Source organism: Suricata suricatta, chromosome 6, assembly GCF_006229205.1.
Source record: "Suricata suricatta isolate VVHF042 chromosome 6, meerkat_22Aug2017_6uvM2_HiC, whole genome shotgun sequence".
Lineage (NCBI taxonomy): Eukaryota > Metazoa > Chordata > Mammalia > Carnivora > Herpestidae > Suricata > Suricata suricatta.
In genome coordinates this window covers 36,615,211-36,629,916 of record NC_043705.1, presented here as the reverse complement: position 1 = coordinate 36,629,916, position 14,706 = coordinate 36,615,211, and the positions used below count along the sequence as shown (strand labels likewise).

Below are 14,706 nucleotides of genomic sequence, written 5' to 3'. Positions count from 1 at the left end.
GGCTGGGAAGTGGTAGATCCAAGATTTGGATCCAAGGACTTTAACTCCAGATCCTGTAGGCTTTTAGGACCTCACCCACTACTGTCTCAGTTTATGGAGGCAGAGGAGCAGTGCTCCAGGAGACTCATGCTTCTCTCGACTCCTGGGACTTCTCTTTGCAGCTGGAAGCTGAAGCTGTGTTCCGCGCCATCACCATCGCGAGCCAAACCAATTGTCCGCTTTACGTCACGAAGGTCATGAGCAAGAGTGCGGCTGACCTCATCTCCCAAGCCAGGAAAAAAGGTGATTGGTGTTCCCAAGAGCTCAGAACCAGCTGTGTGGCTGCCCCCTCCCCCCCAACAACCCTCCCTCCTGACCCTCCCCTACAGCTGTTCTGTAGAAATGGTGCCTGTTTTGCTCACTGCCTTGCTCTCTGGGAAGCCCTTCCTCCGAGTTAGCCCAGGGGATCCTTTCAGCATCCTGTGTGGATGGCAGGACCCTGGCATTTCTCCCTCTGGTCAGAGGAGTTAACTAGGCTCAGGAAGGGTGAATGGTTTGTCTGAGATGAGACACCTTCATTCAGTCTTTGAGACTAGGCGCATCTTCCTTTCTCCCTTTGGTCCTTCATTGGCAGTTCATGTTATCTGAGGTTTATATTGGACATACTAGTCAAGATTATACTGGGGGCAGAAGTCAAAGATCCAACTCAAATGGACTTAAACAAACAAAAGTAAATTATTGGTTGGGGGTGTTTCAGGTATAGCTGGATCAAGGCATTGAAACAGTGATGTTGGGGCTCTATCACTATTCCTCTTCTCTTGTCTCTGCTTTCTTCTCTGTCAGCTTTTTATTTAGTGTGAACAGCGACAAGAATAACTATTAATAGGCACTTGATAGGGGGTGCATAATGAGAAAGTAGAGTCCCTCTTTTCTAATGGCTCAAGCCAAAGTGGACCGTGATGGCCTGGGCGTGGGACACGGGCCAATCCCTGAACCAGTACCTGCTCTGGGGATGGTGTGATTGAGTGTCCAGGGTTGAGGGCAGAGTGCAGGGGCAGGGTCCCACCACCGGAGCCACACAGGTGAGCACAGGTCATTTTGGGAAAGGGGTTGACTGGGTCTCTGAGGCATGCCTAGTGGCATGGCCTTCATGCCCCAGGGCTCTGTCCCCACCACCTTCTGACTTGGGCTGTTAACTTAGGCTTCATTGGCTCATCTGGTGCTAAGCTGAAGTTTACTCTCACTTCAGAGCTTTCTTTTAGGCTTTTTGTTCTTCTCTTCAGGGACACACTAATGGGCTCTCCTGCGAAAAGAGTGTGGTTGAGAGCCTGCAGGCACAGGGCCCTGTGTTTGGTTGGGAGAGAAGATTTACTAGGCCCCTGTGTATGATCGTTCCCACTGCGCTGGTGGCCATTCAGGTCGTGGAGAGCCAGCCTGGTGGCGGGAGTGGGGGGTGCTCATCTACCAACTTCTCATGTGAGTGGCTGGAAGTGGCTAAAAATAGTCCCACTGACTCTGACAGCTGGAGTGTTCAGCTGCCTGCCTCTCTGGCAAAGGGGACCCTTTTCTTCTGGAAGGGGATTCTCCCTACTTGTCTAGACAGTCTTTGTAGCTAGCACATTTCTGGGACGTCTCCTGCCTTGCCCTGCTCACAGTAAGCCTGCTGTGTTTCTTTCCCTGCTCTTAAATGTCTCTACATGACCTGATGTTGCTACTCCACTGGGTATGAGTCATTGGGCGAGAACCAGGAAAGCAGCCCAATCTTCCTTACCCATTCTTGGAGAAAGGAAAGAAAAAAAAAAAAAAGAAAGAAAAGAAAAAGAAAAATGCATGGGGAATACCCCCACCATCTCTCCAAGACCACCTACCACACTCCCTTTCTCATGCCTTGTCTCCTGGCTGCCTCCTGCCTGGGAGCTTTTCCCAGGATTGCACGAGCGTCTGGAGGACAGGGTGTTTCAGCTACGTGCTGGGTCTTATTTTAAACCCATGGAGAAAGATTCCTCACCTTTGGCCTTCTGGCTCCCGGTGGTCTCTCCCAAAGAACTCTACAGCTGTGTCTCCCGGGTGGCAGGGAGCCTCGTTCCAGTGCCGAAACCTTGACTCCTGACGTGGAAGCCAGCAAACGTTTCACGGCCTGTTCTCTGGGAAGGAACTGAGAATCCAAGATCAGGAATAGAGTGTAGCAGGGTTCACTCTTCCCTCCTGAGCCTGAGTTCCACTGTGTTGGGTCACCAAGTGTTCTTTTTTCTTTTTTTAAGTTTATTTATTAGAGAGAGAGCAAGTGTGAGTGCGCACAAGCAGGGGAGGGGCAGAGAGAGAATCCCAAGCAGGGTCCGTGCTGTCTCATCACAGAGCCCCATGTGGGGCTCAAACTCATGAGCCGTCAGATCATGACCTGAACTGGAATCAAGTTGGGTACTTACCTGACTGAGCCACCCCAGTGTCCCCGGTCACCCCGTGTTCTCCAGTAGCTCTGCATGGCTGCTCAGAATTAATATGAGGAATCCACAGTTTAATGAGGACCAGCCGTGTGCCCTGCACTGACACAAATACTTCAGATTTAGCATTCTGTAGAACTGTCACAGAACCCTGAGAAATAAATTGCCTTTACCATCTCCATTTTTCACACTGAAAAATTATTATCCCCATTTTTCAAATTGAGGCACAGTGTGTCAGGATCTCCCAGCTGGGAGAGCTCACATGCAAACCCAACTATAATTACAATTTTTGCTTTATTCTACTCTTCCATCTAAAGATAGTCCAAAGGGAGAGTTCTACTTTTAAGATTGTTTTTCTCTTAAAAGTACCTGAGGGCTTGTCTTGACTTTCATTTCTTTCTTTTCTTTGTGGTCCTGTATGCTTTAGTTGGGTAAATAGTTTTAGAGAGCCCTTGAAATTCTCATTAGTCTTGTGTGGATCCTCTTCCCAGTCATCCCAAAGAGCAGGGCTGTCATAGATGAATCATTGTCATTGCTTCCTTCTTTTGCCCATGACAGGCATCACAAATCAATCTTGACTCTTGTAGTGAAACTGGAAGCATATTTAGAATTCTTCCAACAAAGAATTCCAAGGAACCAAAACCAATAGATTGGAGTTGAAGGAAGGCAAGACCTGTTTATAATTTTGGCCATAGAGCCTTCCTAGACTTTGACATTGTGAAGAACTGGAATGTGGAAGATGGAGGGCTGAAGCTGGAAGAAGTCCAGGGCTTTATGGACCATCTTTTGCCCAAGATTCTGGTGTAGAGAAACTTGGTACCAACCAACCTGCTATGAGACAGCATTTGCCTTCTGTTTCTCTATCTCTTCTTTAAGAAGCTACCTTAGATCAGTTTATTTCCCAATGTCCCTACTCCCCTCTGCTTGTTTTGGGTGTATAAGCCCCCAATTCCAGTCACAAGTTCTAAGGAGTGAGCCTCATCTTTGATGTGTCCCAGGTTATAGGGTGTCCTTGAGCAGATGACTCCTTGCATTAGGTTATGGAGTAATGGGCATGATGGAAAGATCATGAGAGCCTCTTATCCAACCGAGTGGACTTTACTTTGTGCAACCAAGACATTTCCTTGCAATAAGCATGATATAGCAGTTCCCAGTGATGCAAGCACGTTGGCGGCTTTGGAGCCCTACCATGGGAAAGAATAGCAGAAGTATAAGGAAATCGCTTTCACTGAGCATTTCCTGTATGCCAGACACTTTGTATGTGTCAAATCCTTTCTTTTTCAGAAGGCTGAGAAGTAGACATAGTCTTACGCATCAATTCTGAGACTGATCTAGTCCACATTTTAATATTTCTGAAATCTGGATGTATCTTGTAATCAGTATACATTTTTTTGTTTTGCCTCAAATATTAATTTGTCTCAGGATTTGGGAATTAAAGCTGCATCTTATAACCAATGACTTCTTGTGAACTAGGGAATACAGAATTGTTCATGTTTAGCAGATAGGAAAGCAGAGGCTTAGAAAAGGTGGGTACATGGACTTGAACCCAGGCCTGCCTGTTTTCATCGTAGCTGGGGGCTACAATGACCTGACCCAGGCCCGGAGCAGCACATGCCTTATGCATCACCTATTTCCTACCCTTGCAGGGAACGTGGTCTTTGGTGAGCCCATCACTGCCAGCCTTGGCACAGACGGAACTCACTACTGGAGCAAGAACTGGGCAAAGGCGGCTGCGTTTGTGACATCCCCACCTCTGAGCCCTGACCCGACCACTCCTGACTACATCAACTCCTTGCTGGCCAGGTTGGTGCAGGATTGGCAAGCAGCACGCATCACGGGGAAACATTGTGGGGATGGGCAGGGGGGTGGTGATGCAGACTGGAACAGCCCACCCATGAGATAGGCTAGAGTCTGCAGTGAGGAAAACCCATGGGGAATTCCCCTGCAGTCCTGAGCACAGACGGCAGGCTCTTCTCCATCGTGGTTTACAAATTACAAACCGTAATCATATTAATGGGAAGAGCATTTTACACATATCATGTGCCAAGCACTGTGTGACTACACGCGTGATCTCATGGTTCCTTGTGACAACTGTATCTGTGAGGGACTATCGTCTCCCCCTTACATGGTCAGGCCATTTGCCTAATTGTGAACAGCATCTGACTGAGATTACAGGGAGACTCATTTGCTGCTGCCCCGCCCCCCGCCCCCGCCCCGGGACATAGAGGGCCAGTCGTATCATTCACTTGGGTCCCTTTTATTCTGTCACACAGAGGTGATCTAACCCTGCCCCCTCGTTTCCAGATGAGCTGTCTGAGCCCCAGGGAGGGAGAGAACTCACTCACACTCACACAGCTGGTAAGAAGGACAGACAGGACTCTAAACTCAAGTCTCAGCTTCCAAGTACTGACACCGGACACTCGATTCTTGCCCCCACGGTGCCTCTAGCCACCTCTCTGGTTTACGCGGCACATTTTTTCTTTGCCAGCGGAGATCTGCAGCTCTCTGGGAGTGCCCACTGCACCTTCAGCACTGCCCAGAAAGCCATTGGGAAGGACAACTTCACAGCCATCCCTGAGGGCACCAATGGTGTGGAAGAGCGAATGTCTGTCATCTGGGACAAGGCTGTGGTAAGGGTCAACGTCACTGGGGTCCGGGGCCAGATCAGCACCTCCTGCTCCTGCTTCTTTGTAGGTGAGCCCTCACAGCTGCTGAGATGTTTCTGGAACCAGGTGTCTCAGGTGGTTGAGGAATGTTGCTTCTCAAGTGATGAATCTTGAGATTCTGAGATCTCCTCATCTAGACTATTAAGAACTAGGAAGCAGACATACACATCCTTCATCCGATGGCATGAATGGTCTGTACTTAACAGTGCCTTAAACATACACCAGAACAAGGGAGTGTTCTCCCTTCTTTTGAGAGGTCTGGATAGAACCCTTTGAAATGGTAAGCAAGGGGTCTGTGCCCAAGAGACAAAGGTCTACTCGCTCATCAAGGATGCTCTTGACTGAGTGTGTGGTCATCCAGGCTGTACAAGTGATTGCCCACCAGTGTCTTCTGACATTGGCCTGGTTTTATTTTCCTTAATAACATGACAGAGGCTGACAAAAAAACCTTGCAAATGAAGGCTGGCCCAAAGATTTTAGTAAAACTAATAATTAACTCATTGTTAAGTTGATCATTTTCTTTTCCTTTTATTTATTTTATTTACTTTTTTTAAAGATTTTATTTTTAAGGAATCTCTCTACTCATTGCAAGACTTGAACTCACAACCTCAAGGTCAAGAGTCACATACTCTACCAACTAAGCCAACCAAGCACCCCACTTCTCTTTTATTTTAAAATCTCTAAAGACACTTATTTCTGAGCTACATACATCGCATATGAATGAATGCCTCATTCATCTACACAGTGTGAGCCACCACGTTTCCCTTCTTATCTTTGTTCCTAGGAAGCTCAAAGCTAGATTTGAAACTAAATTCTTTTTTCCTTCTCCAGAATTTTTTTGTTTTGTGAGAGGAAAAGCATAAATATTTTTGTCTCTTCTCTCACATAGTTAGATTTTGTTTTTTTAAACATTGTTGTGTATTTATGAACATATATATGTGCAGATATATATATATTTCTCTTGGCACTATGTGGAATTGTTAAAAATAATATATCTTAATTACTGACATGATACACTCTCATTAAAGAGCACTTGGTAAGCACAGAAAAGCACAGAAAGAAAACAAAAATCACTCAGTAATTCCATAATCCAGGGTTAACCATGACTATCATTTGGGTGAGACTCTTCTGTATTTATCCTATGACCACACAAATGCAAACATATCTAAAAAATGGGCTCATAACCACATCAGTTTTTACTAGGAACTTTATAATTTTTTTAATGCAGTTGTGCTGTCTTTTATAATGTTAATTTTTCAGAGAGAGAGAGAGGGCACGCGCAAGGGGCGTGAGCGAGCGAGCATGAGTAGGGGGAGGGGCAGAGAGAGAGGGAGACACAGAATCGGAAGCAGGCTCCAGGCTCTGAGCTGTCAGCACAGACCCCGCCGCAGGGCTCCAACTCACAGACTGTGAGATCATGACCTGAGTCGAAGTCAGATGCTTAACCAACTGAGTCCCCCCAGGCGCCTGTGCAATTCTTTTTGGAATAAGAAAGCAGAGAAGTGACCGTATCCACACATCCAGGAAGAAATGCACACTTCCAGAGCAGTTAGCGGCCTGCTCCTGAAGCCGCGTTAATCGTTTTTGCCTGGCAGTCAGGTTGGCGCAGCCACCTGAACCGCTCGTGGGTCGGGTTCTGTGTGCATCTTCTCAGGGGCCCGTCTGTGGTCACCCTGCTCTGAGCTCAGAAGTCCTGCACGGACATCTCTTCTTTTGGTGTTCCAACAGGCCACAGGCAAAATGGACGAGAACCAGTTTGTGGCTGTGACAAGCACAAATGCCGCCAAGATCTTCAACCTGTATCCCCGCAAGGGGAGAATATCTGTGGGCTCCGACAGCGACCTGGTGATCTGGGATCCAGATGCGGTCAAGATCGTCTCTGCCAAGAACCACCAGTCGGTAAGCTCGCGCCGGCGGGAGAGGGGCGGAGCGGAGGTGTGCGCGGGCCTCAGTCCGGAGAGACATGCAGATGTGGAGTCCCTGGGCCAACTGGGCCAGGATGGGCCGCGGTGACAAACCCTCCCAAATTCTCAGAGAGGTAACACCTCAGCAGGTTATTTCTCCCGGCTGGGTCAGCAGAGGGCAGCTCCCAGCACGGACACTCAGACACGGGGGCACCCTCTCTGCACGCGCCTCCGTGTCGGCTGAGGCCGGGGACCTGGTCGTGGTCCCTGGAGAACTTGCTCTGGAAGCTTTCCTTAGAGAAGTGGTCCACACCACTCCCTCTCACATGGCACCCGCCACAGCCAGTCCTGGGCTTGCCCTCAGCCCAGGAGGGCAGGGCGTGCAGCCGTCCCCCGTACCCAGAAGGAGAAAGAACAGGGAACAAATTGGTGAACAGCACTGATACCGTCCTCATGAGGACTTTCACGTGGAGGATAATAATGAAAGCCTGGTACCTAACAGAAACGGCTTAATCCTTGTTAGTAAAAAGTTAATATATATTTTTAAAATATTTTATTTATTTTTGAGAGAGAGAGAGAGAGAGAGAGAGAGAGACAGACAGACAGACAGACAGTGTGAGCAGGGGAGGGTCGGAGAGAGAGGGAGACACAGAATCCGAAGACAGCTCCAGGCTCTGATCTAGCTGTCAGCACAGAGCCCGGCACAGGGCTCAAACCCACTAACTGTGAGATCATGACCTGAGCTGAAGCCGGTCGTTTAGCCAACTGAGCCACCCAGGCGCCCCAGACGCAGTTAATATTTTTAAAGCATTTACGTTTCAGGCAGTGGAGCCTGCTGTTTTAATTCCTGGAGTTTCCATAATAGTCTCCCCCAGGTAGGCACTGTTACTGCCCCCATTTTACAGATAAGGAGACTGAGGTGCAGGGAAATTAAATAATTGATGCAGCAGGTAAGTGGTGAAGTTCGGAGGCAGACCCCACAACTGCAAGCTGATGTCCTTAACCCTTTGCCATCATGCCTTGCGCTTGTTGAATCAATGAAGGCAATAGAGAGAAAACCCACTTTGGGAGCGGATGGCCTTTGTTTAGACATTGTGTCACATCATATTATTTAGTTTTGGGCTAGCGGAGACCAAGGGTTGAGGCCGCCGGTACAGGAGTGCCAGACACAGCGTCCCGAGAGTTCTCCGGCTTCTCTTTGAGCACCGCCAGGGAGAAAGTGTACTCCCGCACGAGGGCCTGACCGAAGACCGTCTCTGCCGGCAAATCCGGTCTCTACTATCTCTCTCCCGGGGCTTCTGCTCGCTGAGAGCTTGTGGGCGGCGTTGCAGGTCGGCTTGCCTGGAGCCCGGCCGCACTGTTGCGGAAGGCGGGGGCCCACGCGCAGGAAAACCGCCTTCCTCTCCTGCCTGTGCTGCGCCCACACCCGTGGCTTTGCCCCTCGCCCCCGTCTCTAGGCTGCAGAGTACAACATCTTTGAAGGGCTGGAGCTGCGGGGGGCCCCGCTGGTGGTCATCTGCCAGGGCAAGATCATGCTGGAGGACGGCAACCTGCACGTGACCCAGGGGGCCGGCCGCTTCATCCCCTGCGGCCCGTTCTCGGACTACGTCTACAAGCGCATTAAAGCCCGGAGGAAGGTGAGAAGAGCAGGTGGAGCCTGGGGGTGGGGGCAGCGGCTCGTGTCCCATTCGGGCACGGGGACGGTACCCCTGAGGTCGGGAGGGCTCTGTGCCGTAGGCCCTCCCAAGGGAGTTCACAGCAATAGTCTCTTCCCAAGGGACAATCGCACGCATTTAAGGTGCTATAAAAGGTGGTTTCCCAAAACTTTTTTAGTACATTTTTTATAGTATGTTTAATTAAAATAATTTAAATTTTTATTTATTTATTTTTTAAATAGTTTATTGTCAAATTGGTTTCCATATAACACCCAGTGCTTCTCCCCACAAGGGCCCTCCTCCATTACCACCATCCCTTTCCCCCCTCCCCTTCCCCCTTCAGCCCTCGGTTCATTTTCAGTATTCACTAGTCTCTCATGGTTTGTGTCGCTGGCTCTCCCCAGCTCTCTTTCCCCCTTCCCCTCCCTATGGTCCTCTGTTAGGTTTCTCCTGTTAGACCTATGAGTGCAAACATATGGTATCTGTCCTTTTCCGCCTGACTTATTTCCCTTAGCATGACACCCTCAAGGTCCATCCACTTTCCTACAAATGGCCAGTTTTCATTCTTTCTCATTGCCATGTAGTACTCCATTGTGTATATATACCACATCTTCTTGAGCCACTCATCAGGTGATGGGCATTTAGGCTCTTGCCATGATTTGAAAATAATGTTTATATATATTTTGGGGTTTTTTTTAAGTTTATTTTGAGAGAGAGAGAGAGAGAGAGAGAGAGCACTTGCGAACACACAAGCAGGGGGCGGGGCAAGAGTGGGGGAGGGGAACAGAGATGAGAGAGAGTATCCCAAGCAGGTTCTGTACTGTCAGCACAAAGCCTGATTTGGGGCTTGATCCCACAAACCGTGAGACCATTACTGAGCCAAAAACAAGAGTCGGAAACAATGTACTGAGCCAACCAGAAGCCCCAGTGTTACATATTTTAAAAAATAACTGAGGCTTACAGTGAGAATTTGCAGCCCACACCCACCTCTCCTGGTCCTTCCCTTCCAGTGTTGCTCTGGAGGGCAGATGTTTGTAACTCTTAGCTAGGTGTATGGCTCACAGAAAACCTTGTGTATGTCCCTGGTTTCAGAGGTAGAAAAAGGGATGCACGGACACCTGTTTCTTGGGTGTGTATGTATCTACCTACCTACTACCTACACTTAACCAAGAAGCTCCAGTTGACTTAGAGGTGAGGCCCAGAACTCTGTTTTTCAGCCCCTGCTACCCCCACACCAATCACAAGGTCACCTTCCAGTCAGGTTCGGGCTCCACAGAGCAGGGCTAGATCAGCCCTGGGATGGGGTGGAACTTGAGCCCTAGTCCCAACTGTGTCTGTTGGAAGACACACAGTCATGTGTGCACATGGATGGGCCAGCACCCCAGCAGCTGGGAGATGGAGTCCTGGTGATGGCGAAGTCAGGGGCTGGGGACGGGAGTCTGGGCACACACCATAGTGACTCCACACGTGAGCACCCCATGCCCCTCCCAGGGCCCCCAGTGATCCCCCCGACCTGCTCATCCAGCCTCGCCACCTGAGGCAGCTGCCAGCCCTGCCTGTGGGGACAGGCTTCTTCCTGCTGCCCGGAAGTCCCCCTCCCCAAGGTCCACTAGCTCATTCGGTTCCAATCCGTTCCCCTCCCGGCATCCACACTGAACGAGAGGTCACATCTCTTAGCGCATGTGCGTCTCCAGACTCCTCTGTCATTTAGACTCAATATCCCTGTAGCCTCCACTGTTTACTTCTCGACAGCGTTTTAAATCCCTCTACTGCTCTTCCCTCTTTATAAGTGATCGTTTAAAGTTACATGGAATGGGGTGAAATTCCGCACTCCAGGTTTGGCCTGAGAGAGAAGTGAAACCCAGGCTCCCATGGACATCATCTCCTGGTTTCCATTAGTGTGACTTAGATTCTGCACCCAAAGAAGTGTTGATGGTCTGGAGGCTTTTCGGGGAATACGGAAATAGACATGGTCCTGCCCGAGTCGTCGGCTTCCCTGTAAGAGCTTTGCCTCAGCGCCTGCGCCCGGAATGCGAACACAGGGCAGGGAAGGCTCTGTGGCAGAGCCGGCCAGTGCCGGGCGGCAGCCAGTGAGCAGACGTTGGTGGCAGCCGGGAGCCGCGCTGGGGGCCCTCACCCCCCAGCTCCCGGCACCAGGCCTACACAGCGCATGCCCACGGCTGGTGTGGCTGGCTGGCTGCACAGCTCCAGGTCGGGTTCACCGCCACAGCCAGAGGCCCGTGGGTCAGACCTCAGGACTCTCCCTTTGAGGCTTGCCACCTCTGCTCTGTGCTAAGGAGCGTGTGGGGGAGCTCCCACAGGCTCTCACACCTCCCGGTGCTTACGACCTTGTCCCAGACTGCTGCCCTCCCTAGCATCCCCCCCCAACTCCCTCTGCTCTGGTGTACAGGGGGTCCTTCTATCACTAGCATCCCCCCACCGCCCGCTCCGGTGTACAGGGGGTCCTTCCATCCCTAACATTTCCCCCACCTGCCCCCTCTGCTGGAAACGCTGCCTTCCACACTGGTCCTTGGCGCCTTGCAGCCTCCTCATCCCTCAACCCCCCGCCCCACAGCACGCGTGTCCTTTGTGCCTAAGAATGAAGCTCACCTGGGGCCCCTGGGTGGCTCCGTCAGTTAAGCACCTGACTTTGGCTCAGGTCATGATTTTATGGTTCATGGGTTCAAGCTCCACGTGCTGACAGCTCAGAGCCTGGAGCCTGCTTCAGATTCTGTGTCTCCCCTCTCTCTGCCCCTCCCTTGCTCGTGCTCTCTCTCTCTCAAATATAAATAAATATTAAAAAAGAGTGAAGCTCACCTATTTAGAGAGGTCTTCACTGACCTGTTACACTGTCACACCCCCTTTATCCAATATTACTTCTCCTTTCCTATGATTTTTATTATTTTCTGGCTCCCACGACGCACTTAACTCGCTCGTTTATCTCTGCCACCTGGCGCGGACCTTAGCTGTTGACAGAATAAAGGGTGACGCACTCTCTCTGCTGCAGATGGCAGACCTGCACGCCGTCCCGAGGGGCATGTATGACGGGCCAGTGTTTGACCTGACCACCACGCCCAAAGGGGGCACCCCCGCGGGCTCCACCCGGGGCTCTCCCACACGGCCCAACCCGCCCGTGAGGAACCTCCACCAGTCGGGATTTAGCCTGTCGGGTGAGTGGAGGGTGCCGGTCGATGAGAAGGGAGGAAGGAAGGGGACAAGGAAGGGACAGCAAGTGAGCGCTGCAAGGTGGCAGGACACCTGTAGGGAGATGGGTGGGGGCAAGCAGGAAGCTTCGCCAAATCAAAAGGGAGTCTGGAGACGGTAACATAAGGCTCTGTGAGGTCAAAGGTCAGGTGTAAGTGATGACCAGGGCTGCTTAGCGATCACACCTGGTGAGGTGGGGGCAAGATGCTTTCTGTTACAAGTTGACGGTGATTTTCCACAGGAGACTATGGGGGCCGTGTATGAAGGGGCTCTGTCTCTGTCTCGGAAAGATAGCTTAGATTGCAGTAGATTTTTCTAACCTGGCCCGTTTTTTTTAGTATTTTTAAGAAATATTTATTTATTTTGGGGAGAATACAGGTGGGAGGGGGGCAGAGAGGGGTACAGAGGATCTGAGGCGGGCTTTGCGCTGACAACAGCAAGCCCAATGTGGGACTTGAACTTACAAACCGTGAGATCATGACCTGAGCCAAAGTCAGACCTCAACCACCTGAGCCATTCAGGTGCTCCTAACCTGGCGTTTTTACCCTCTGCTCCCCTTTCTTGTAATAATGGTAGTGCAAGCCATAGATGCCACTGATTAAATATTTGCCCTGGGGTAGCCAGGGTAACGTTGCCTGAGGTCACGTTATGTTTGTTGTCAGCGTGCTTGCCATTTTGAATCCCCCCGGGACTTACCCGATCCCTACAATTTCGGCAGCTCCTGTGTGAATGGACGTAGGTGGGTGCACATCAGGATTTCCTTCTGTGCCAGGGCTGCAGGGGCCCGGCCGTCACTAGGCTGAGTTGTGAGACCTCAGGCAACTTGCCTCACTTCACACAGCCTCAGTCACTGCCTCTGTGAAATGGGGACACTACAAGTAGCTTCCTCAAAGGATAGTGGTGAGGACTGAGTCAGGTCTCTGAGGAGCAGCAGATGTAAGCAGTGGTTTCTCATAAGTAATGCTTTCCTTAAGTATCATTTTTATGATGCTGGGTGGTATCGAGGTAAGCACCTGGCTTTTCCTGGTGGAGATGGGAGTCCCCGGGGACGGTGGATAGGAAATGTCTAGAATACTTGACAGACCGGAATGGAAGTTTCTTGGGAGACGAGGCGAGGAAGGCACTTGCCATCTGATACTGAAAATTAACCCAGTTTCTCTCTTGTCCACACCCTGCTCTCTCTCCCTTTTCTCTCCCTGGGAATGTGTTGCCCACCGCAGGCACCCAAGTGGATGAGGGGGTGCGCTCGGCCAGCAAGCGCATCGTGGCGCCCCCCGGAGGCCGTTCCAACATCACGTCCCTGAGTTAAGCGACCCCTCCCCAAAGAGAGGGGCAGAAGCAAGAAGAGATTTTCTTGAAGCCAAAATGGTACACCGATATTTAGGAAGGAAAGCGAATCCAAACAGTTGTGATCTAAAGAATCAATAAGCCTCAAGCCTTATGTTTCTCCAATGCTACACTCGCTTGCCTAGCTTTACGAATATTGCTTTTGTTTTCTGTTTATGCATAGCCTTGGTTTGTTGGACCCTGCCTCCCCCCATTTACATGCATGCAATCAGACAGGCTACTAAGGTAAAAGAGTCTGCTATATAGTGTTCAGAGCGTGTGTAGTGCTGCATCTTATGACAAGGGGACAGACAAAGCTGGGATGTCAGGAAAATCAACAAAAGGGATGTGGTTATTTGGGGTGAGGGGGTGGTGGGGGCCCAGAGCAGGGCAGAAGGCTCAGAGGGGCTGGGGGAGGGTGTGTCGGGGGAGGTGGTGGGTGGGGGGTGAGCATACAGGGGCTTGTGTATTGTGTCCACGAAGCACGTTTATTTCCACAGAAGGTGGCCACCCTGGGGAGCCTTCATCACGGTCCCCGGGGGTCTGCGGAGAAGGCCGGCAGTCTTCAGGTTCCAGACTTTGTCATGTTCCCCTCCTAGATTTTATTCCTTTGAACCTTTTATTAAAACACCAACACCCAACCGTTACGTTCACCTGCTCGATCCTGCCAGCATTTGGTGGGGCCGCTTTCCCAGCGTTGCTTTCCACTTCTCTTTCCCCAGGCTGGGCAGGAAGAGAGAGGACACACCCTTCTCCTCCTGGGTCCCGCCTGCCTCTTTGGTGCTCTTAAAAGGCAACAGCTGGGAGCGCACACAGGCCCTCGGGCGGGTGGGGCAGCCATGCTCATGCACCTCAATCTAAATTCAAGTCAGCACCTCTCCCCTTGCTTTGCGAAAACCCGGAGGAGTGGCGTGCATCCAGCATCCCAAGTTCGGATGAGCCTAGGAGGGCCCCCCCGGGAAGGCTACTCGTGCTGGCGGTGAGTGGCTGCTTCTTTCCATCCGGGGATCCAGGCCCATCCTTGATTGAATAGGATTTTTCATTTACAAATTTAGGCACTTAGTTGTCCTCCAAGTTCTGTGAGGAACAGGTGATCTCAGCTGAGATGGGAGCCATGCAGGGATTTGGGAAAGCGCAAGGATTTGGGAAAGCGAGTCTCTGGAGCTGGGGGAGCATATTCAGGGCCAAGGGTCTGCTTTTCAGGTCTGAACTGTCTGTTCCTCCCTTCCTTTAGCACATTCTCAGGGGGAGCTTTTTGTGTCCGTCTGAGGTCTCCCAGGGTGAGTGGAAGGGACACACAGCCTCGTGTGATGTGGCACATTATGGACGTGGAGCCCAATGTCCATTTCTCCATCCTGCCACTTGTGAAACTTCAGTTTCGGAGCAAGTTCTGTGAGCCATATGCATATCTGTGGAACCAAGAGGCCCGTAGGCAAAATAAAGATATTCGCCCTGAGATCGGACTTCCATGCGTGGGAGCTCCAGCTTGCAGGACCCCTAACCGTGTTGCTAGGTACTTTGAAGAAAAAGG

At 50.8% G+C, this 14,706-nt stretch overlaps 1 protein-coding gene across 2 annotated transcripts in view; it reads left to right on the top strand.

Moving 5' to 3' along the window:
• Window positions 1-13,448, top strand: part of DPYSL3 (dihydropyrimidinase like 3) — a 109,241-nt gene extending 95,793 nt beyond the window's left edge. For both annotated transcript variants that reach the window (XM_029941321.1, XM_029941322.1), the window contains 7 exons: window positions 162-282; window positions 4,067-4,223; window positions 4,909-5,050; window positions 6,815-6,985; window positions 8,448-8,627; window positions 11,653-11,815; window positions 13,070-13,448. In XM_029941321.1, coding sequence (XP_029797181.1) covers window positions 162-282; window positions 4,067-4,223; window positions 4,909-5,050; window positions 6,815-6,985; window positions 8,448-8,627; window positions 11,653-11,815; window positions 13,070-13,158 — 1,023 coding nt within the window. In that variant the 3' untranslated portion in view covers window positions 13,159-13,448. The remainder of the gene's footprint in view (window positions 1-161; window positions 283-4,066; window positions 4,224-4,908; window positions 5,051-6,814; window positions 6,986-8,447; window positions 8,628-11,652; window positions 11,816-13,069) is intronic.
• The last annotated feature ends 1,258 nt before the right edge of the window (window positions 13,449-14,706 follow it).